This window comes from Xenopus laevis, chromosome 5L (genome assembly GCF_017654675.1).
Source record: "Xenopus laevis strain J_2021 chromosome 5L, Xenopus_laevis_v10.1, whole genome shotgun sequence".
NCBI lineage: Eukaryota > Metazoa > Chordata > Amphibia > Anura > Pipidae > Xenopus > Xenopus laevis.
The window spans coordinates 97,443,877-97,469,270 of NC_054379.1; the positions used below are offsets into that span (position 1 = coordinate 97,443,877).

Genomic DNA, 25,394 nt, shown 5'->3' on the forward strand with positions numbered 1-25,394 from the left:
GCGGTAACAAAAACATTTGTTTGGACATACTGGACTGAGCAAAATTTCTCTCTTTCCTTTATTGAACATGCAGTTAGGCCCATAAATCTTTGGACAGAGACAACTTTTGTTCTAATTTTGGTTCTGTACATTACCACAATGAATTTTAAATGAAACAACTCAGATGCAGTTGAACTGCAGACTTTCAGCTTCAATTCAGTGGGTTGAACAAAAAGATTTATACAAATGTGAGGAACTAAAGCCTTTTTTTAACACAATCACTTCATTTCAGGGGCTTAAAAGTAATTGGACAAATTAAAAAACTGAAAATAATATGTTTTCATCATCATTTCTAATACTTTGTTGAAAACCCTTTGCTGGCAATGACAGTCTGAAGTCATGAACATCATCATATTCTGTGTTTCCTCTTTTTAAATGCACTGCCAGGACTTTACTGCAGCAGCTTTCAGTTGCTGTTTTCAGGGCAGGGCCAAGGTAGTTTGGCAACCTAGGCAAGGGCTTCAATCAGCGGCCCCCCATCCTACATTACCATTTCAGCCAAAATATTGCCCCCCCCCCCAAATCTGTACCTGTGCAAGCCAGCAGCCAAAATATTGCCCCATATCTGTGCCTATGCCAGCCAACAGCTAAAATATTGCCCCCAAATTAGTACCTCTGTCAGCCATCAGCCAAAATATTGCCCCATATCTGTGCCTGTGCCAGCCCACAGCCAAAATATTGCCCCATATCTGTGCCAGCCAACAGCCCAAATATTGCCCCCAAATTAGTACCTCTGGCAGCCAGCAGCCAAAATCTTGCCCCATATCTGTGTCTGTGCCAGCAAGCAGCCAAAATATTGCCCCCAAATTAGTATCTGTGCCAGTCAGCAGCCAAATAAGCCCAATATCTGTTCCATCAAAATATTGCCCCCCAAATATGTGCTAGGCCAGAAGCCAGCAGCAGCAGGTAGAATATTGCCCCTGATGATATGTACCTGTGTGTGCCAGTAGGAAGCAGAAAATAAGCCCAGCAGTAGTCACCAGGACTGGCTTACAGTGTGCACAAGTCACCAGGGGCCTAGCGGTCTTCAATGTGCGCCAGGTACTACACCGACGCACCAGCTCAGCTCTCTGTGGCTGCCTGTCTCTGCTGCCCACTGCCGTCTCAACGTGGTGTGACGTCGACGCCTGCATGCGTTGCTTCCTAAAGCACATGCGCCACAGTGAGTTGAGAAAAAGTGCAGGAGACTCCAATGTCAGCAGTGAGTAAGAGCGAGGTGGGGGATGGAGCGCTGCTGGAGTCTGATAATTGCTGATGGACTACAGAATAGTTAAAGAGATCACACACGGCAGTATATTAAATAAAAATAGATACAATTAAATAAGGGTTTATTTAAAGAAATTTCCCCCTAAATGTGCGCCCCCCTATGATTGCACCCTAGGCACCCGCCTACCAGTGGCGTAACTAGATATTACTGGGCCCCATAGCAAACTATTTTTCAGGCCCCCAAAATGTTTAGAGGTTGACTTGTTTCTCCAATATTTATTGAAATTGTATATGAATTAGGGCCTCATGGGGCCCCTATACCTCCTGGGCCCCCCTGCAGCCGCAGGGTCTGCTTCCTCTATAGTTACGCCCCTGCCGCCTACTCTGCCTACCCCTAGTTCCAGCCCTGGCTGTTTGTTTGTGGGCCTTTCTGTCTGAAGTTTAGTATTCAACAAGTGAAATGCATGCTCAATTGTGTTCAGATCAGGTGACTGACTTGGCCATTCAAGAATATTCCACGGGGTTGCTTTGGCTGTATGTTTTGGGTCATTATGAAACGCCTCCCAATCAATTTGACTGCGTTTAGCTGGATTTGAGCAGACAGTGTCTCTGTCCTGTGTCACATCATAAATAAACACTAGTGTCTCAGTGCCACTGGCAGCCATGCACATCCAAGCCACCACACTGCCTCCGCCATGTTTTATAGATGATGTGGAGTGGAATGGATCATGAGCTGTTCCACACCTTCTCCATCCTTTTTTCTTGCCATCATTCTGGTAGAGTTTGATCTTGGTTTCATCTGTCCAAAGAATGTTTTTCCAGAAAAGTGCTGGATTTTTTTTTTAGATGTTTTAAGATGTTTTTTGTTTTTTTTTAAATCTAGCCTTCCTATTCTTTATGTGTATGAGTGGCTTGCACCTTGCAGTGCACCTCTGTATTTACTTTAATGCAGTCTTCTCTTTATGGTAGATTTGGATATTGATACGCCTACCTCCTGGAGAGTGTTGTTCACTTGATGGCTGTTGTGAAGGGGTTTCTCTTCACCATGAAAATGATTCTGGGATCATCCACCACTGTTGTCTTCCGTGGACGTCCAGGTCTTTTTGCGTTGCTGAGTTCACCAGTGCTTTCTTTCATTCTTTCTTTCTCAGGATGTACCAAACTGTAGTTTTTGCCATTCCTAATGTAGCAATTTCTCGGATGGTTTTTTTTCTATTTTTGCAGCTTATGGATGGCTTGTTTCACCTGCATGGAGAGCTCCTTTGACTGCATGTTGTCTGTTCACAGCAATATCTTCCAAATAAAAGCACCCCCCCCCCCCAATCAACTCCAGGGCTTTTATCTGCTTCATTGATGATAACATAACGAAGGAATTGCCAACACCTGCCCATGAAATAGCCTTTGAGTCAATGGTCCAATTGCTTTTGAGCCCCTGAAATGAAGTGATTGTGTTAAAAAAGAGACTTTAGTTCCTCCCACTGAATTATAGCTGAAAGTCTGCAGTTCAACTGCATCTGAGTTGTTTCATTTAAAATTCATTGTGATAATGTCCAGAACCAAAATTAGAAAAAGTTGTCTCTGCCCAAGATTTATGGACCTAACTATATATATTAATGCCTGATAAGTGATCTGCATGTATCCATATTTGGTGGCAAAACAATCCTATTTGGTTTATTTAAGGTTCAAACTATTTTTAGCAGACATAAAGGGGAACTAACACGAAAATTTAATATAAGCTTCAATATACTGAATTAAACTTTCTAAATATTATCAATTGAAAATTCTGAAATAATCAAGTTGCTCTTCACTCTCCTCATTTCACCATCTGTTTCTATTCATTCTCTCTTCATGAAGGATTTGAGAGTCTTATTTTGAATGACAGATCCAATGTATCTTATAGGGGGGCTCCTTTCACCTAGAATATGTATTAGAGTTCACGCATTTAAAATGACCAGAAATCCTGTACCTCTACATGCAGAATTGGGCCAAAGTCAGTTATTTTGTTCGATTTTATTTTTTAATGGAATCAGTTGAGTGAGTTTTAATACATCTGCTAGGAAAGGGAATTCCCCATAAATATATATTGGATCTGTCAATGAAAATTTGACACTCAACATAGTTACCCAAATTAATTTCTATTACAAAAGGAGTGATGAGTCAATACAACTATATTCTGAGCATGTGAACCCTATAATCAAGCAAGTAAAGCAATACAAGTATTAGATAAAACATAAACAGGTATGGGATCCATTAACCGGAAACCCATTATCCAGAAAGCTCCGAATTATGTAATGGCTTTCTCCCATAGACTCCATTTTATCCAAATAATCCAAATTTTTAAAAATGATTTCCCTGTTCCCTGTAATAATAAAACAGTAGCTTGTACTTGATCCAAACTAATATATTATTAATCCTTATTGGAAGCAAAACCAGCCTAATGGGGTTTTTAATGTTTACATGATTTTCTAGAAGACATAAAGGGGTTGTTTACCTTTGAATTAACTTTTAGTATGATGTAAAGAGTGATATTCGTTGAATTTTTTATTAATTGTGGTTTTTGAGTTATTTAGAGTTTTAATCAGCAGCTTTCAAGTTTGCCATTTCAGCAATCTGGTTGCTAGCAATCATGCATTGATTTAAATGAGAGACTGTGATATGAAGAGGAGAGGCTAGAATAAAAAGAAGAGTAATAAAAAGTAGCAATAACAATTAATTTGCAGCCTTGCAGAGCATTTGTTTTTAGATGGGGTCAGTGGCCCCCATTTGAAAACTAGAAATAGTTAGAAGAATATGGCAAATAATTGAAAAACTATAAAAAAATATATATAATAAAGACCATTTGAAAAGATGCTTAGAATTGACCATTCTATAACATAATGAAAATTAACTTGAAGGCAACCCACCCCTTTAAGGTACAAAGACCCAAATTACAGAAAATCCGTAATCCGGAAAACCCCAGGTCAAAAGCATTCAGGATAACAGGTCCCATACCTGTAAAAAGAGAAGGTTGAGCGCATACATGAGACAATGACAATAATCTAATATAGGTATTGAATATGTTAATTATACTAATTTATAACCAGTATATGCTACGCCCAAATGTGTTGAATGAGCTTACCGCTGTACACGGTGGGCCCGGGTGCACACGCCCCAGACCTTCAGCAAGGGGAGCAGATACCAGAAAACTTGAAAAGAGGGTGGCACAAGCCTGGACCACGGCATAATGAAGCCGGAGTCAGATTATAAAAGCATTAAAAAAAATTAAGAACCATGGCCTGAAGCATTTCGTGTCTACCAAGGACACTTATTTATCAAGGCTAGAGTGCTAGCCGAAACGTCAGTTCTCTTCAATAGATAGCATTTTCACTTTTTAAGTCCCGAGAGTGCGGACATTGTTGTTCGATTATATATGTAAATGAACAATTGCATTGGTATTTGAAACAGTGATGATTAATTTTGTTGAAATAGCTTATTTTGTTTTTACCTGCTTTGTTTACATCAGATTTATCTGTCTTTTGTAGGAGAGTAGTGGTACAAAAAAAAGTAAAGATAAAGGCTTAACTGAGTGCCAGGTCACATACTGTAGCTGTACCCTGGATGTGCATGTAATATTTCTTACCAAAACAGAAAGAGTTGTATTTTTAATTACCTTTATCTTCACCAGAGGAAAGCGGATTGTGCCAAAGCGTAAAGTGCATGAAATTCACGCAATAAAAAAAACAAAACACTATGGTGAAGTCATAAGCTACTTCATGTTTTCTCTGGGCAACATTTCCTTAAGCTTCACTTCTTTTGTAGAATTTTGTAACAAAGCAGTCAGTTTTAGTCATGAAACATGGCTCGACTTGGTTTCATTCCTAAATGTCACTTTCAGCAGAAAGTTGTAAAAAAAAAAAGTTAACACTTCAGCGGAGTTGTTTAAACTAATATGTCCAAACAGATTATACATAATACAATGCTTAAGGCAGATTGTAGTCTTCCTTTTCCAATGAGGCAGTTCCTTTGGTTTAGGAGGATCTACTAGTGTTGGGAACCTGGAACAGGCTTTGCTACTTTGACACATTTAAAACACAGAAGCTTCACTTTTAAATAAATAGTGTCTTATTTTATAGTAATGTAATGTAGTTTCAGGCCAATGTATGTATTATTTCATGCAGGGTTGGACTGTCCTGCCAGACCACTAGTAGTCCTCAGCCTAGGACAATTCTTCTCAGCCCATCTTTAATTCCACTGAAGACCCTTATAAAAACCTATAACCTTTGTCACTATATATATATAGTTGCTGCAAGAGTAGGCTTGTGGTGCCGGGATCTCTGTTGGGACGTAAAATACCCAACCTGATGTCGATCTTCTCAATAGACTTCTTGGAGTAATATTACTGCATTTTGTGTATCTGTACTATACTTAATTTTTTTGCCAATGCAATATACAATACCACAACTCTAAATCAACAGACATTTCCATCAACTTTAAAAATAGTTGATCATTTTATTTCCATGATTACATTTCAAACAGAAGATTCAGTCTCATTGTTTTCACATTTGTTTGATCACAGTAATAAAAAAAATATATATAGTGCTACATTAGTTTGAAATGAAGCTTAAAAGCATCTAAAGGTTAAACTAAATACAAGAAGAACAGTAACAGTGATTTAGCATTATGGAGTAGAAATTAAAAAATTGGTGCTAAAACAAAAGGTACTAATGCTTTGGCTGGGAATTTAATGCTATAAATATTGGCACCACAGGTTACTTCTACTTAGTCTTACCCTTGTTTTTTTATTCTACACTTTAAATGGATTCTGCCATGATTGTTGTGGTGCAGTTGTTATTATTACTGTATACTGTGTACATTGCAAAACAATTAATTCAGCCATTTAAAATGTTATTCTTGAACCAATAAATGTATTTTTAGTTGTAATATTGGTGTGTAGGCAGCTATCTAAGGTCATTTTGCCTGGTCATGTGCTTTCAGAAAGAGTCAACACTTTACTACTGCTTTCAGTTAAGCTATTGTTTCTCCTACTCTGTGTAACTGTAGGAGTCATGGTCGGATATGGGTGTTTACTACTAAGTGCTATCTTATATCTGGTACTAGGTGGGAGCATTATTAGCAATGTTTTTATCGGAGAGCTGTTATCTGGTAACCTTCCCATTGTTCTGTTAGGCTGCCCGGGGTGAAAGGGAGGGGTGATATCTCTCCAAATTGCAGTACAGCAGTAAAGAGTCACTGAAGTTTATCAGAGCACAAGTAACATGGCTGAATGTACCTGGGAAACTAAGAACATGTCTAACCTCATGTCAAATTTCAATATTATTGTTTGCTCTTTTGAAAAACAGATTTAAATGCAGGATTCTTCTGGAGGGGTGCTTTTAATGGATGAATTTAAAAAAAATGTGTTTTTCCATGACAGAATCCCTTTAAACACGGCCAGCTGAAAGAACTTTATACTATAAAAAAGCATGCATGCTCTAAACAAAAATAGTTGTAAATGAATAAACTTTATGCATGCTAAAATTGTTGACTACTGTTATTGAGCTGTATTAAAATTCCAGTAAAAAACACCATAATGTATGCACCTTTGAAATCAAACAGGACTGGATACTATAAACAAACATGCATGAGTTATACCACATACTGTACAGCTTCATATTTATACAGACCGTGACTGTACGGCTGCTGCCCTCAGTGCATTCGTCCCTAAAACACTCTGCTCGAAAATATATTTCTCAAAAGTTATTAAGCACCAGTAGGAAGTCAACAGACCTTTAACATTCTTCAATATGAAAAAGACATTCTATCCAAATCACCAAACAAGTAATGTTTGTTCCATTGCTACTTTTTGGTTATTTACAATGCTTTAAGCCAATGTAACCTTTTTAAATATTTAAAATAAAGTAGTGTGTTAAGCACTCCAGGGTACAGGCAAGATTGTTGGAAATGGCACAGTGTCCAAGAGAGGGCTGAAGTTTATTACAAAGTGATACTGCTCATGATATTTTAAAATCCAGTATTTAAAGGACAAGGTGCCACAGGCATGGCACATGATATAAATGACATTGTACAAAAGTAGTAATGAAAATGTTATAATAAAAGCATTCAAATAGACTGGGGATCATATATCTAAGCTCTACACAGACAAAGGAAACATACTGTACATAAATTGTATTTCTATGAAAGACTGGGTGGAGTTGGTTTCAAAAGAAGCACAAAGATGTTCTTACGTCTATGTCTCAGTCTCCTTCACACAACATGCACACAATAGGGTCAAATTCATCAGAAGCCTATTATCCTGCTTGAAAAATGCAGGATGGAGGAAACCGGAGTACCAGGAGGAAACCTAAGGAGACAGAGGCAGAACTGGCAGTGCAAGGTTGGAACTGAACTCAGGACCAAATACCTTAGACATCAAAACATGCAGAGGTCTCTATATGTCTCTAAAAACAAGTAAAGAAATTGCTTGCTGACTTGAGCTTCACACGTAGTGTGGTGCTGCCTTACGTGTAATGGACTTATTTACAATTGTCTAATAAAATCGACATGGGACATATACTGGGGGTGTTCCCCTCCTAAGGGCAGAGACACCTCAGATTCGGGGAAAATGAAGCCGCCCAGCGATAAATCACCTATTCTTCAGGGCGACTAATCTCCCCAAACTGCCTCCCGCGACTAGAATCTAAATCACCAGAAGGATGGCACTCTGAGCACTTCGTTTTCTGAAGTATTCCAAAGTTTCCTCGTGAGGCAACCTTGGGCGACTTTGGAAAACGAAGCACACTGAGAGGCAGTTCTGAAAGATAAGACGCGAGGCAACTAATCTCCCCAAATCTGAGCATGTGTCTCTGCCCTTATATACCCAACTGTTACAAGCGATAAACTCAAAAGTTATGTATACTACAGGTATAGGATCTGTTATCCATCTCCCAGAGAGTCAATTTTTAGCAAAGAATAAGTGAGTAATGAAATAATTTTAAGTGATTTCCCTTTTCTCTGTAATTATAAAACAGTACATCGTACTTGATGGTAACTAAGCTGCATGAATTCATAGTGATAGCAATACAATCATATTGGGGTTATTTAATGTAACTAGTAAAATGAGGAGAGCAATCCAAGGCAGAATATCTGCAACAATGTAGTTTATTAGCAGCTACAAAACACTACATGTTTCGGGCCTCAAACGCCCTTTATCAAGTGTGGGTTATTTAATGTTTAAATGGTGATCCGAATTCCAAAAAGATCCCTTATTTGGAAAACCCCAGGTCCCATGCATTCTGGATAATAGAACTTATACCTGTATTTGTTTTCACATTTGAGCACCATTTCTTAAGAGCGTCTATCTATTGTACTTCCTATGCATTGAGATAATACGCATATTGATTATCAAACTTTGCTGTTGAATAAGTATGTAACTTATGTATATATTGAACACATTCATTTTGCAATTCAACTGGGTATACAGAGTGTGGCTTCTTTTTTTATGTAATATCAATTATGGAGCTTGTGGATGCCATTAATATAACCATTTGAAGCTATAGTTTAAAATAAGGAACAGGTGTGCAGTCATATTTTGTATCTTGATCTCAGAACTTGGTCTGCTTGTATCCATTGCAATATGTTTTTAGACTGCACAGAGCCGTAGATAAGCTTCAGGCCCAACTTCCTTCATGTTATGCGCACAAAAACTAGTGAAAAAGCTTAGAGTGAAAAAGCTTAGAGGGACCACTGCTGGTGGTGTATGCTTGCTAAAGAACTGGGCTGGTTGTTTAAAACTTTGATTGTTCCTTTTGTATTGTGATTTCATTTCTGGCTGTGTATAAAGGAACACTTTATATATCTGCAACTACTATTTTTGTACATAAATGTAAGGTGTTGTATGGTTCTACATATTGTATGTATCTACTAGACATGACTGTGTTGAGATGGGACTGTGTACCAGTGATGTCAGTGGGGGAAGTGATAACATGGCTGCACATGGCTTCTGATTCTGTAAAAAAAATGACCACCTCACCTTTGACTTAATATTCATACTAGGTATGCACATAATCCATAATATTTCTATTTGTCTGGTTACAGCACTCTCCACAAAAGTCGAAGTACTAAACTACAAGCAACCCCTATATTCAATTTTTAATTTAAATTTATTCTAAACCAATCTGGGCAACAGCAATGTTATGGTGTACTTTGAGACACTAAATGTGATAGGTTAGTTCCATGTGCAACACACTGTTTACTGAACTGACAGCTGACACTTGGGGGGTTATTTATCAAAGGTCGAATGTGAGCTATTTTAGACCACAAATTTAAGAAAAAACAACCCTAAAACTCAAAATGATCGAGTTTTTGAGTGAAACCCACTGAAAAAAACTTGAACATCATGAAAGCTATTAACATCTTCAAATGGTGACCCCTGCCATTGACCTCAACAGGTTTTAGATGGTGTATGCTCAGATTCAAGCTATTTATGGGGTTGGGGGGTATAATAAATCTCGAAAAAAAGTTTGTGGAAAAAAAATCCTTGACCTTGAATAAATCTGCCCCTTGGTCACTAAGATACTTTACTGAAATATGGTTAATTTTAAAAGGAGCTGCAAATCATATAACCCTTGTGTGATATGACCCCCAGTAAAAATTACCCCACAAAATGAACATTTTGAGGCAAACTTGAGATCAGTCAACATGAAGGGCTTCTGAGTTTGACTACGCAGGTAAGCCCACAAATACCAATGGAGGGTATCTGAAGAGTAGTTCTGGAGAACAAACACAAATAAATACAATTTCATTAATTTACAGTCATGCACACATCCACAACAGTAGTTAAATACATAGGCAAAGCAAGTCAGGTAAAAAATAACGTTATAGCGTGGAAGGGAGAAAAATAATTTCTTAAAGGAAAAAAACAACAACACAGGATTAACAATGCCCCTAGTAATTTGGCAAGGAGTAGAAATAATCAAGTTGGCAACTAAACAATTGACCTATTTCAAGAAAACATTAAGTGGACGATCAGCTTTACGGGCAGACTACTAGCACTTTGAACAGGTATTTTATAAAGTGGATTATTTCTGAATCTTGGAAAAAGTTGAATTTAGCTAAAAAGTGGATTCCAAATGTATGATTTTGTGTGCTTTGTAACTATAAACTTTTATGAGCCTTTATGGAGCCATTAACTCACTTGAAATATAGAGCCTTCCTTCCAGTTCAGCATTTAGCAATTTGGGCATGAAAGAATGACTGCACAGCCAGCTAAGTGGTTCACCTGTAGGAAGTGTGTTTGTGTGTGTGTTTGTGTGTGTGTGTGTGGGGGGGGGTCCCCATTGACAGGAGAGCCAAAGAAGCAATAGTTGAAATTGTCAGGCAGAATTCTCAGTACGATAAGATTTTAAAATCTTCTGTCCATGTTAACAGTTTCAAGAGGATTAAGATGATGCATACTCATCATTGTTGAAATGAAATGTAAACACCCAATACAAACATTTAATCAGTGAACAGCCTCTTTGAAATCTTTAGATACCTGCCACACTGGTTGTTAAAAGGTTAACAGTAAGGCTGCAGCATCCCCATAATCACTTAGAATTCCTTCTACTCCTCTAACCCACTCTCCCTCCTCCCTCAGGAATTTGCTTTAACTCTTGAATTATGAGCATGCTCAGTTCTTCTCAGTTCAGATTACTAAACACACCCTCCAGTCTAACAGCCAATGAAGAGATAGCATTACTGGTTCATATAGAAACTCTAGCTGTCTGATAATTTTTTTTTCTCTTAACCACATCTCCAGAGCTCGGCTTTACCATAACAGTGATCAACCCCAGCAGAACTTTTTATCAAAGTATGTTGTGCCTGTGTAAACTGCATTCTGCATTGCATGAACTTTGACATCTGCAAACAGGACATGTACTGTATGCTGTAATGTTACTGATGATGTGTCAGAGGGAAAATGGCCGCCAGGCTGTTTTAGACTGTTAATACCAGGCTTTCAGCTCAACAGCTGTCTTATAAAGTTAGTTAAAGCTAAGTTTGCGGACATTCTGACCAAGCAGGTTGTGCATCTGAAACAAAAGTAGACTGTAGGCAAGCTTCTATATTACTTGCACAACAGCTATCTGCTCACATAAGCTACCATTTTATATCAAAGTCACAATGCCTGATATTCACTGATAACTTTACTGATAAAAGTAGAAATGTTTTTTTTTTCTTTTCAGGATATTTTGCCAGTGTCTCTTTAGCTATTAAACAACCTGGAACCCTTCCATTCAAAAGAGAATGACAACAGAACAACATTGAGTCAGCCTGGGAGCTGTATCATTGCTTTTTTAAAATGCAGTTGTTGGAACCTGAAATGAGAGTAAAAAAACACAAGCCGAAAAAAAAGGTCGGGGGGGGGGGGTTTTAGTCTAATTTGTGGACATACACTGCATTTCTCCATCTGATAACTGGTGTGAGTTCATGTAAGAGAATTCCCCACATCTTGGGGTATTTATTACTATGTTTAAGAGGCTTCTTAATAACCGATTAGACAGACGTCCACAAAAACATTTCCTTCAGCAGGATTTATTAATTGTAACCTCTCAGGCCCTCCAGCCTTGCACAAACAAGTGTAGAAATGCATACTGATGCATGGTATAAGGCCTGCACAATTACAAGCATTCATCAAACCACTAAATAAATACAATCTGAAAGACGAAGCATGGGATTTAAGGAAAGAAACTGGTTGAATCAATAGATCATGGCCTTCAAAGTTATGAAAGCCAAAATGTGGAGAATTCTAGAGCAATGGTAAAACAGCACAATTATCAAATGGTCAGACCAGCTGACCACATAATAAATGAGAAGTCTACAGGGTGCCTTGAAGGTAGCCACAGATTCTCCACCACGCTCTAGTAATACAGCAGCCCTGTTCATTTTCACTAGTGACATAACCAATATCTTTTACCCTTTTTCTTATTAGTTTAATAACATGTTTTAATGAAATAAGCATCAAAGAAAAACCCCAATCAAACAGCCCAGCAGGCAAATATATAGCCAATCCAAGAAGTTAAAGAAACTTTTCATATATGAAACTGCACATTCCATCAAAATGAACCCTTGCCCTATGCGAGAGAATGCAACCATCCCTGCAAAAAATGTATAATCACCAGTGTATTACAAATTGGAGGATATAAATTATATTTAGTAAAAAAAAAATTAACATTGCTCAAAATACAATGGCAGATAATACTTTAATACCATAACATTTTGAGATTTGTTGTTAATGAGGTATTACACATGTCTGGCAGTGCTTTCCTTCTATTGGAAATATCGGAGACCAGCAACAAGAAAGAACTTTTCCAAAAATACTTCAGAGTCCAAAACCGCAATGTGGGCTGCTCGTCCAATTAGAGAATTTGCTGTATTGGGTAAAGCATGTATGACATCATAGCGCACTAAATTGCAGTCCTTATTTTGCAGGACAGGCGAAAGGATATTTTGGATCATCTCTGCATAAACCGGCCCTAGAAGAGAAACAGATAAAGTTATTTAATTATTTCAGATATAGTCAGGCTGAATGGTCGGCCCCTACACATTTTCACCTCACCAAATCTGGCCCTCATTTAAAAAAAATTTGGACACCCCTGGCTTAACAGTAGTATTAAAATTATAAATACCAATAACTATTATAATTATATTTTCATAAACCAAAATATTTTGTTACTGGCAATTTCTTTTTATTGTAGGCACTTATTGTCAGACCACTGGGTTTGTTGCTCCTCTGAAGGCAGAGCCAATACATTGACTCGGGCTGTGTGTCTCTCATGCCTTTCAGTGGATATACAAGAGCATGAGACGTGGGGGAGCAAAAACAGAATCACAAAAAGCAGATGGATCCAAGCAGGATCTACAAATTGATAAAAAATAAAAGTATATGGGGAAGAAGTCAAACATTGTATAGCATAATTGCAAGATTAGCATAAAATAAACTCTGGAGAACCACAGTGAATTAAGTGTGTTTATTTCTTCACAGTGTGAAGAAATAAACACACTGAATTCGCTGCGGTTCTCCAGAGTTTATTATATGCTGATCTTGGAAGTGTTGTAGCTTGGACGGTGCCATTATTCTGTTGAGAAGAACCCCAATACATATTGGAGTGAGGGACCACCTAAAATTGTGCAATTACATATAAAACTTGCAAAATATACACAGTAAAGTCCAGATGTGCTGAAATTCTTCAAATATTGAGCTTGAAAATAAAACAAGGATAGGATGTTTTCTCTTGGTCCTCCTGTATGATTTTGCAATTGAACACAGAATTCATCCTGCCACAGTGCGCTTGGAAGCCTTCATACCTATTAGGGATGCACAGAATCTGAGATTTGGAGCCCTTCAGCAGGATCCAGGTTTGCCCTAATCCAGATGCCAGGCTGAGCCGAATCGAAACCCTTAAAATGATGCAGCATACAGATTTTCTTTGCATATGCAAATTATGGATTGGATTCAGTTCAGGATTTGGCTGAATCCATCATGAAATATTCAGGATTTGCCCAGATCTTAAAACAGTAAATTCAATGAATCCCTAATACTTACCCTATTCCTCCAGAAAAGGACAAAGCAAGAATCTTTTCAATAATAAAAATTTAGCACCCTGATTTATTAAGCTTACTATGTTTATTATTATATTATTAATTTACTCCACTTTCAACAAAAAAAAAGATAACAGTGGTATGTATGTCTTTCATTTTGTATGGACGAATGGTCAAAAATACCACCATCCAGAATCCAGACACTGCGTCTAGAGGCTGTTACATTTGCAAAAGGAGGCTCAACTAAGAATTGATGTAATTTCTCTGTTGTGGTGCCCACATTTATGCACCTGTCTAATTTTGTTATGATACATATTGCATATTTTCTGTTAATCCAATAAACTTTATGTCACTGCTGAAATACTACTGTTTCCATAAGGCATGTTATATATTAAATGGAAGTTGCTACTTTGAAAGCTCAGCCAATGATAAACAAAACTCCAAAGAATTAAGTTCAGTCCTCATAGCTGCGGTTTCATTATCCAGAAAACACATCTGGGAGGGTTGAATAAAAGAAAATGAAATTCAGGGCAACTTTCTAATATACATTAAACATTTTCATTAATGGTATGTGCAAATGTAATAGCTATTAGAAGCATTGTCTCTCTGTAGCAAAAAGAGCTAAATAAACCGATTCTGCTTCATTCTTCATTCAAGAGTCAGAACCACAGAAGAGAAAGGAATACTGCTTTTAAAGACCTTCCTGATACTAACATCACCCAGTCTTACATCCCCTCATCCATAAATAGGACCATATATATTAATCTGAAGAATATAAATATGGAAATGGAGAACAAGACCTTTGTATTTTCTACAAAACATCTGAAAAGAATATTTAAGGTTACCTGAAAGTGTGTATTTTAACAGGTATTTGGTTCTGTCCCTGAGAAAATGACTGTGAAACTTGGGGCCCTAGAATTACTACAGTAGATGACTAATGCTGAGCTTTTGCCACTATTGAGTAAGAATGTCCTTAACAGCGTATTGTTTCTGTAATATTGCTTTTCTGCTAGAATTTTCAGGTGCAGCTGGATTATTAGAGGTATCATGCTCAGGCAGACATCAATATGACTAAGTCTTCACAGGGAGCATTTTAGAGTTGGCTTATTACTTGCATTTTTGACATTTTGTTTTGACATTTTTGTCATGCATTTCAAGCCTAATAAGAGGAAGAGTAGATCATCATTAGAAACCATAATAAGCTGCAGATTGGCGGTAACTAAAGCAGTAAAGGATAGAAAGGACTGCCAAATTGGAATGCAGCAAAAATAATGAGGCTAGAGAAGCAGCCATCTGCTGTGTTCTGCATAAAAAGGGGCACTCCTCTCAGGTGAAATTAATACTTTTCCAAAAGCATCACCGGAGTTTCCTAATGAGCCAAATGATGCCTCCTAGATAACTTCAGAGGGTTTCCTGGCATTCCCAGCTAAAGTTTCTGCAGAGACACACCCAACAGCCTCAGGGAATAGGCCCAGGCTCACCAAGTCAAGTGCCAAGTCAGGAAAGACCAGCAGGACCACCATGGAATTCCACACTTACAAGGATGCTTGGGGGCTTCCTCCAGGGAGTGTGCTAAATATGCTAGTGGGGCTGTATCTGTTGTCAGTAGTCACATTGTGGGAGGTCATCTCCTTAAAAATTGCTATCCCGCATGTATTTGAATTACATTGTTGTATACACGCCCAGTGTATTTGCTGTATTTTAACAATTTCTTTAAATATGTGCTTTTGTAAGAGACTTTAGTTTTTTTTCCCCTGCAGTCCCGATTTAAATGCTATATATATATATATATATATATATATATATATATATATATATATATATATATATATATATAAATTATGCAGGGATTGACAGAACTCCATGGAAATACATCAAGTCAATAATTCAAATGAAAGTGGAGATTTGTGTTTCGGCTCCGCACAGAAGCCGTCGTCAGGGAAAGAAAAGCAGTGCACAAGTGTTTGGGGGTTTCAATAGGGTAAAAAATGGCTTCAAGACACCTGTATACGATGCCTGTCACTCATTGTTTGTTATGCAAAGCAGTATATACATGTGGATACAAAGGCAAATTTTGTTATACATGTTAGGTATGCCCCTTTGTATGGGAGAGTTCTGCTTATACACAGGGTGCGTCCTACTGTTACCCCACTCTGCCACATTATTCTGATGTGTAGCGAGCTACTCATCCTATGCCCTGTATAGATGGGCCGGAAATGCACCGGAAACCCACAGTGAGCGGCGTTGTACCGTTGCTAGGCAACCCATGTCCGTGGCCGAGCACTCAACTGCTAGCAACCGCAAAGGGGAGCCAGCGCTTGTGGGCGAATGTTAGCGGAGGGTTTTGCGGAGTGTGCAGCAACTCCTGAGGACGGCTACAGTTTGCTAGCCGAAACGTTGAGGAATAAATACACAGCCCTCTGAGGCTTTTTTTCACGAGAAGTCCTGTGAATGCGGTCTTTTTTTCATTTGTTATATATATGTATATATATATATATATATATATATATATATAGCCATTATAAACAACTGTGTAATACAATTGAGATAATTTTCTTGATAATTTATCAGATCCCTGGGTTTCAATTAAAGGCAGCTGTTAGAATTGATACAATATTTGCTAATACTCCAGAGAAGGTCCTGAAAAATGTATCAATTAAATGTTGCAAATTTGTGACATTTCAGAATCTGCACTTAAATTACTGAGCTGCCAGACTGAAACACCAGAGACCTGAACATTAAACATAGATATTTGGAAAAACTGTAAAAAAATAAAAAATGGAAAGCAATTGAAAGAAGTATTTATTTCTGGTGAACAATCTGAAAACAATTCAACTGAAAAAGTGTTTGGAAGGTGAAAAACCCCTTTAAATAACTTAACAAAGGTCTACTAGGTTCTCCTCCCATAACTATTACACCTTAGCCCTAGAATGGTTACCTACAGCTGCAAATTTGTAATATCTTGATTTCTTAGCCTGTAATTTATGTGCACCGTACTATATCCTTCTGAGTCACTTGTCACATTTTCAGTCAGTAAAGAACATCTTCAAAGATAGCACTTGCATGGACACTACTGGGGGCATTTAAGACCACCAGAGCAGTTGCGCTTGGCTTAAGTCAGATGCAGCGCAAATAAAGAAACTGTAGGGGACTGAAGCAGATGGTAGATAGTTCCTGAGGGTAAGGGCAGGGATGCCCGGTTGTTTATTTCGCCTCTGGACTAGACAGTGTCTATTTCCACTACTGAATAAAACTGATGTTTAGCATAAGACACTGAGAAAGAAATACTGGCAATAATACTGCAAATTACCTGACTGTTTATCCTTCAGAGCAGTTTTGCACATTTCAATGCGAGCTGAGTGATAGGGCACATACCGATCCTGCAAGGAGCTCACCAGAACCACATTCCTGAAATACTCCAGGCCTATAATAAAATAATAAGCAGAATTATATATGCAGTATAAACCAGACAAAACTAGATTTACTTGTAGACATATGTAATACTATATGCCACCTATATTTAAATAAGGGCAAGTACCAGCTCTAAATTATATTAAAAAAAAAAAAAGAATACCTGCCCTTTTTAAACTGAATAATAATAACAAACATTTTATACATAACTATTTTAGTTAAAAAATGATATAACTATTTTAGTTAATAGTTATTTGTATGTATATTCAAGTATATAATCATTTAATGTACAACAGTGCAAAATATGTTGCTGTTTTATTAATACGTGATAATAATGTTAATAAATAAACAAGGTTTAGTGGATTAACCGGAAGGAATTTTATTGATGGGAACTGGGATGGAATAGAAACAATTTATTCAGAGGCTCAAATAACAGTCAGATGAGTCAAATAATAAGTAATAATTTGTCAGCAAAGAGAGATATATCAGCCTGGCTAATCAGTCTAAACTACTTTTGAAGCCTGAATGATAGCACTGTATATGTACTAAAGGAATGGGACAGTATGAAGTGCAAATAGTTCAGTTTTCTGGTTGGTTTTGGTATGACCACAATCACTGTCTCATGAAGGATGGGGGTAGATTATGTGTATCATAAGTATCCTGTTAGCTCATGGCTTTATACAAGTCTGACAGAAGGTCATATTACTAGAGGGCAATACTGCCATGTTAAACTTAAGGGCAGAGACACACGCTCAGATTCGGGGAGACACGCTCTTCTTTGGGGCGACTAATCTCCCCGAACTGCCATCCCGCCGGCTAGAATAATCGCCACGGGATGGCAATTGGTGCGCTTCGTTTTCCAAAGTCATTCGAAGTTGCCTCACGAGGAAACTTCTGGCAAATTTGTTAAACGAAGAGCTCCGAGTGCCATCCCGCCGTCGATTTCGATTCTAGCCGGCGGGAGGCAGTTTGGGGAGATTAGTCTCCCCGAAGAAGAGGCGATTTATCGCAGGGCGACAATCTCCCTGAATCTGAGTGGGATGGGTGAGAAATAGCTTAGCTATCAAATCTAATAACTGGGCCCACTACATTGTAATATGTTACTAAATAAATAAAGCATTTCTACAGTAACACGCAAATTCTCTTAGGCTGTCTGCGGGTTAGTATTTACCTTTTAGTCAAATGTACAGTTATCTGGTTAAAGCAACACTAATTTTGTTGTATGGGCAACTTTATACTGCATCTATTCATATTTTGTAATGAAAGATTGTTTTTAGGGTGAAACTATGCATTACTAACCACTGCCCAGATTATAGACCAGCCATGCAAAGTTCAAATATATTGTATACAGTTCAGTAAAATGACTGATTACTTGAATGACACCTAAAAAATACACTTAAGGAGCAATGTCTAGTGCATGCATATGGATATTTAAGTGTTTATCATACACCTAACAAAACAGAGAAAAAAGTAAATAAACCCTTGTCAACCAAATTTCATAGTTCAATGGTATCTGACAAGCCTATGACTAAACCTAGCCATATATTATAACTTGTTTGGCAAGGTCACCAAACGAGCAGATCTCTCCCCTGATGAATCCATTTAAGGTGGGTGATATCTATCTTAATCCGATTGTGATCAGATTACAATGGTCCAGGAGCCGCCAGAGCAAGGGCCGCAGTAACTTGCCAATGCAGTACTCGATCTAACGGGGAGAAATCAAACCTGACAGATATTGGTGGGGGTGGGGATTTGAGGGCCCCATACACAGACAAATAAAGATGCTGAAATGGCAGATTAAATCTGCCAGTGTACGGCCAATTTAAGTGTACTATAGCACGAAATGCATATCTTTTTGTACTTGACATACTTTTGCATTAAAAGATGTTTTCTTTTACCAACGCCTGGGATCTGTGTCTGCCATATATTCGAACAATGGTATCTGTCACAAGTGTTTGCTGCACAACTTAACATTTGTCCAATTTGAACTAAAAAGCTTGAGATAAACTTTATTAAAATGGCTCAGAAAAGTCCAGAGTCTAAAATAAACTACACATTCCTACCCTTCAGGTATAAGTGGTCCTTCTCTTTTAGGGGTAGTGATATCTAGACGTAAGACAGAGCGATGATCTATCATTGCAGTCAAAAACTTCATGTGACAGCCGTGGCATGTTCTCAGAGAAAGTGTCACCTGCAGCATAAGCCTAAAGCTAATGCTACATGAAGTTTTTGACCGCACTGATGCATCTTGGTGTAAACAATGTGGATTTTTTGCATGACAATGAAGACTTGCACATGCAAGGGGATTGGAGTTTTCTTTACCAAGTACAGAAAATTGAATTTGTGACATTAGCCTTAAATGAATCTGAGTATCGTAAAAACTTACAACTCTCCTTTAGAGTTTCTTTTAAAATGATTACAGTAGAAATCCCATTTAAGGTTTTCAGGGGACCAGAAAAAAATGATGTAAAATCCAGGAAAATGTAAAATCAGGGAAATGTATTATGCATAATATATAGGTGGACCACAAAACAACAATGTAAAATGAAGAAAAACGTAAAGTCTGGGGATGTAAAATGAGTGTTTTACAGTTTCATATAATACCAGAGGAGTTGACAGAAAAAGTTGTGGACAGCTAGGGTGAGTAAATATCATACAATATACAAGAGCCATGTATATCCTGTCAATTATATCCCTATAAACAGTGCTTAGTGATGTCATCGGTTATAATTGGAGCTTAATGATGTAATTTCTGTCACATGACTCACTGAAATGTATGCATTAAAATAAATAAAGTACCCCCTGTTGCAAAATATAAGGATATCAGAAGTCACCTCGGAGTTCTATGACCTGTATAAAAAATACTCTGACTTTGACCATGTGTTTTTATATGGTCATGAAACTCCTCTGTAACTTATAATATCCTTATATTTTACAAGAGGGGGTGCTTTATTCACTATATTAACCTAGCTGATCCAATCATTGGCTTACCAGTCCCCAGATTTTCAGCCAGATATCAATGGGCCAGGCTGTTCTCGAGGGGCAAGTTGGCAGCTTATAACATTTCATGTATAACCAGCTCAAGGACAAAACCTCTAAGTCAGTTATACACTTAATGGAAAACTATACCTCCAAAATGAACACTTAAGCAACAGATAGTTCATATCATATTAAGTGGCATATTAAAGAATCTTACCAAACTGGAATATATATTTAAGTAAATAGTGCCCTTTTACATCTCTTGCCTTGAGCCACCATTTCGTGATGGTCTGTGTGCTGCCTCAGAGATCACCTGACCAGAAATACTACAGCTCTAACTGTAACAGGAAGAAGTGTTGAAGCAAAAGACACAACTCTGTCTGTTAATTGGCTCATGTGACCTAACATGTATGGTTTGTTGGTATGTTTGTGAGTACAGTGAATCCTACGATCCCAGGGGGCGGCCCTTATTTTTTAAAATGGCAATTTTCTATTTATGATAACCCAATGGCACATACTACTAGAAAAGTATATTATTATAAAAATGGTTTATTTACATGAAGCTGGGTTTTACACATGAGCTGTTTTATGCAATATCTTTTTATAGAGACCTACATTGTTTGGGGGGTATAGTTTTCCTTTAAAAAGTAAAGGGGTGGTTAATCTTTAACTTAACTTTTAGAATGTTATTGAATGGCCAATTCTAAAAAACTTTACAATTGGTCTTCATTATGTATTTTTTTTATAGTTTTTTTTAATTATATGCCTTGTTTTCCCTGAGTCTTTCCAGCTTTCAAATGGGGGTCATTCACCCCATCTAAAAACAAATGCTCTGTAAGGGTACAAATGTATTGTTACTGCTACTATTAATTATTCATCTTTCTATTTAGGCCTCTCCTATTCATAATCCAGTTCTTATTCTATGCAAGGTTGCTAGGGTAATGTGGACCCTAGCAACCAAATTGATGAAACTGCAGAACTGCTGCATAAAAAAACTAAACTCAAAAACCACAAATAATAAAAAATGAAAACCAATTGCAGATTTTCTCAGAATACCACTCTCTACATAATACTAACAGTTAGCTCAAAGGTTAACTACCCCTTAAAGTACACCACAATTTACATCTTACCTTTACAACACACAACTACAGAGGCAAAAACAAAACAAAACATGGTGGCCATTTAAAGATCAATTTTAGCAAGCAGGCTCCTTGAAAACACTACAAGTGCACAAATAGCTATACCTTGTTTCTTGCTAAGTTTGTACAAGAATGTTTGTCGTGGATCTGAGTTGTCTCTGCACGTTAGCTGCAACAGAGAGCCTGACTTTTTCCACTTCTGCATAAACCATAAGCCTGGAACAACAGACATAATCACAGTCAAATATAATATACCACAAACAATACATTTATGTATTTTGTTAAATTTAGTTCAAAGTAAATATAAAGCTTATGGAAGCGAAAATATTCAGTAAACTCAGATTGGGCACTCTTGTGTCGAAGGCACAACGTTTGCCTTTCCCTCCCCTCGTTACCCAGAGATCTGATTTAAGTAAAGTTGGTAAAAGATTTACAGAACAGTGCAATGTGGCTCCTACTAAAAGATTTCTGATTCTTATTAAATGTAAAGTTATGTCGTCTAACTTGGTAACAAGTACATTACAATACACAAAAGAAATCAGGAATATATGCTATTGTGAAATCTCTACTGCAAAGAGATCTAGAAGTCCACAGCAAACAATAAGATGTTACTTTCAAAAAGCTGATCAGTAAACACTAACAGCTCACTGACTGATGTAGGTGTCTAGACCTCTTGCAAACTTTGCACATTACATCGCGAGTGAAAAGTGAAGGTGGGGGATTAACAAGATTCAACCCACTTTCCCCTTGTCACCATCATGTGCAATAACAAAACAGTGCTGTCTGGACCAGGGACTGGGACTCTTGGTTTCTCTCTACTCCCCACGGCCCTGACAAAGAGTATCCAGACGGAAGAGGTACGATCCTTGTGCCCCCACCGTTGGACTTTAGGCGCGTACTTCTTCTACCTACTGCTACAGGGGTGACAGCACAGCCCTGTCTGAAGTAACTGATCCAGGAACTGGTCCGATTGTCCTTTTGGAATCAGGAAGGAATTTTTCCCCCCTGAGGCAAATTGGAGAGGCTTCAATGGCGTTGTTTGCCTTCCTCTGGATCAACTAGCTGTTAGGCAGGTTCAAATAGAGTTAAAAGGCTGAACTTAATGGACTTGTGTTTTTTTTTTCAACCTAACTTACTATGTTACTATGTAATTAACTTTGCGAGAAGGAGCTCGGTGACCAAATTACAAAAGGTGCAACATTTCTGCAGCATAACTTGGGAATCAGCACAAAGGAAAACATGGAAGTATGCAAACATTTGTATTTTTTAAAATGACTAGAAGCTTTCTCCGTGCATATCTGTTTTTTCTTCTTGGGATACTGAATGAGAACCAACATTGGTGGAATAAAAGCAATTTAATCACTGTGCTTCTACTAAAGAGGACTGACTATATTTTTGAATTGTGAGTGTCAATACAATTAAAACAAATAAACCAATAGAATTACCAAATGTGACCTCACCTGTATTAACCAGAGCACTGCTATTGTACAGAGTCCCCAGATGTGGCCCAGATAAGGAAAGGAAAGTATGCAGCTTGCTGAGGTAACATTTAAATCTGGGTCTTGAAAGAACTGAACGGATAATTAAATTGCCTAAGGAATGGCCTATAAAACTAGGAGAAGAAAGCATGATTAGTAAAATCATATCAATATTATATTGTAATATACACAGTTGCAATTTTATCACTTTTATCAATTTCCAGTAGTTTTGACGAATTGGCACAATTAATACAGTATCAACTGCTTTGATCAATGTGTTAATTCTTCAGAATGTGCTTCAATGCCGAGCAGTCAAACTCTATTCTGTGCTATGGGTTATTAGAGCTCAGAGCTGAGCACTTAGCTCTTACACTCCACTGTTAAGACGAATAAATATAATTCTAAACAACTTTGCAATATACATTCATTAAAAAATGTTAATGGTTTTAAAGCTTTTTGTAAATGTAATTGTGACCGGAAGATGTGTTTGACAGGGAGTTACTGACTAAATATCTGACCTTTTGAGGGGGAAATGGCTAGGAGCAAAATTAATTTAAACAGATATCAAAATGAGAACAGATTCCAAAGTATACATGGGAATAATGGTCTATATATCATTTTAGCATTATTTCCAATAAAATATATTATGAATAACAAAAGTCCAAAAAGGAAGTGGTTAGTGATAAAGGCAACATTTACCTGATCCTGGATATTGACAGACTGTAAATTTGGATATATTGAACTATTTCATCTAGAAGCCGATCAGTCATGGAGTCAAAATCGGCAAAGGTATCATTCTACAAACAAACAATAAAAAAAGCTTAGTAACTAAACAAAGTGTAAAATGACTATGCTATATTATTAAAACACATTAGACCCATGGCCAGAACATATACGTTAATTTAAACAAATGATGGATCATCAATATACTTAATGAACCAAATTTAAATTGCACTCTACTGCACATTACAATTTACTGGAACATGTGCTCTGTATTATCCTGTATATTCTGGCTGGTTTACAGTAAAGTGCCTTTATCACACATATGTAAAGGGGTGGTTCACCTTTAAATTAACTTTAGTATGTTATAGAATGGCTTATTCTCAGCAACTTTACAATATTTTCACTTTTTCTTTTGAGTTACTTGCCTTCTTCTGACTTTCAAATGGGAGTCACTGACCCCATCTAAAAAACAAATGCTCTGGAAGGCTATTAATTCATTGTTATTGCTATTTATTAAGGATTGAATAGTAAATTCGAATTTCTGGAAAAAAAAAATTTGGTGTCAAAATTCACACGTACAAATTTTAATGGAATGTAAATTTCGAATGTAAATTTGAATGTGAGATTTATCACACCTCAGTTCTAATTCTACTTCAAACAAGACTGGTATCAGAAAAGAAAAAACAGGTGATATAAGTGGTAATATGAACTGTTAATGTTGATGCTCAGTGGCACTATTGGTTACAGGGTGCCATAGAAACCAAATGTTCCACTCCATACACTGGGAAGCAATAGCACTGTTCTCTCAAGAAGAATTAAAGAAATAAGATACCTTAGGTGCCAGTACCCTTAATTGTTAACTTAGAGCAGTATAGATCTGCAATAGTAACAGTATGATCAGCAACAGTAATGCTTCACAGGAACCGAAATGTCAAGAAAAATTAGAGTCAGAACAAATACATTAATCATAGAAGTAATTATTGTACATTTCAAATATAAATAATAAAATACAGTAAAAATTTGAAAGGGCCTTTGAAATGCAATATCATAGAAATCTGTTGCCAACAATATATCCCACGATCATTGTAGCCACCACTCAGCATAGCTAGAAATATCTACAGTTTATGTAATGCAATTTAAATGGAAAGCAGTCAGAAAATGGAGTAATTGGTCAGCACTCACCCAAACCAAAATTTTATCGAAATGGTGCACGTGCAGGGTTGTCCACTCCAACCGAATAAACAATACGTAAATAGAATCACAGCACCATCCAAAGCGTATTTTTTCTTAAAAAGCCTTTATTGCATTCTCTGGCTTGGATCTCGAATGAACAACGTTTCAGGCCTATGTGGCCCTTTGTCAAGTTAACAAATTACTGCTGATTGCACAGTTTTATACTCACATATTAGATCGCCCTCTAGGTGCCAACAATCAAAATTGATTGATACAAAAAAGAGGGACATAAAGGCAACATTGTCAGATACATTATAGTATATGGAAAAGTGTCCACTTATTTCCTGTAGATTCTATTCTTCCTGTAAAGGATTTAATTCTCATAGTATGGTATCTGCAAGACAATAAAAATGACCAATGTTTGTGGACAAAATGATTTAATACTAATATTAAAATTAAAAACAATCATTAAAATACTATCGGTATATGGGATGTAAGTCATATTCGCGATTAAGGGGGGTTCCAGTGTTTCTAGGCGACGTATCCATTGTGCTTCCTTTTTTAGCAACATTTTAACGCGGTCACCGCCGCGTCGAGGTTTTGGAATATTGTCAATTACCTGAAACTTTAATTGCTGGACCCCATGACCCTTCTCAGTGAAATGACTAGAAACCGCTTGATCTAGTTTTTT

General features: G+C 37.3%; 1 protein-coding gene across 6 annotated transcripts in view; it reads right to left on the reverse strand.

Annotated features, from left to right (window-relative positions):
- Window positions 1-11,179: 11,179 nt before the first annotated feature.
- LOC108716929 (protein FAM135A) overlaps window positions 11,180-25,394 on the reverse strand; it is a 64,731-nt gene continuing 50,516 nt past the window's right edge. For all 6 annotated transcript variants that reach the window (XM_018263517.2, XM_018263516.2, XM_018263518.2 and 3 more), the window contains 5 exons: window positions 23,507-23,604; window positions 22,790-22,941; window positions 21,435-21,545; window positions 17,111-17,224; window positions 11,180-12,734 (listed from right to left, as the gene is read on the reverse strand). In XM_018263517.2, coding sequence (XP_018119006.1) covers window positions 12,529-12,734; window positions 17,111-17,224; window positions 21,435-21,545; window positions 22,790-22,941; window positions 23,507-23,604 — 681 coding nt within the window. In that variant the 3' untranslated portion in view covers window positions 11,180-12,528. The remainder of the gene's footprint in view (window positions 12,735-17,110; window positions 17,225-21,434; window positions 21,546-22,789; window positions 22,942-23,506; window positions 23,605-25,394) is intronic.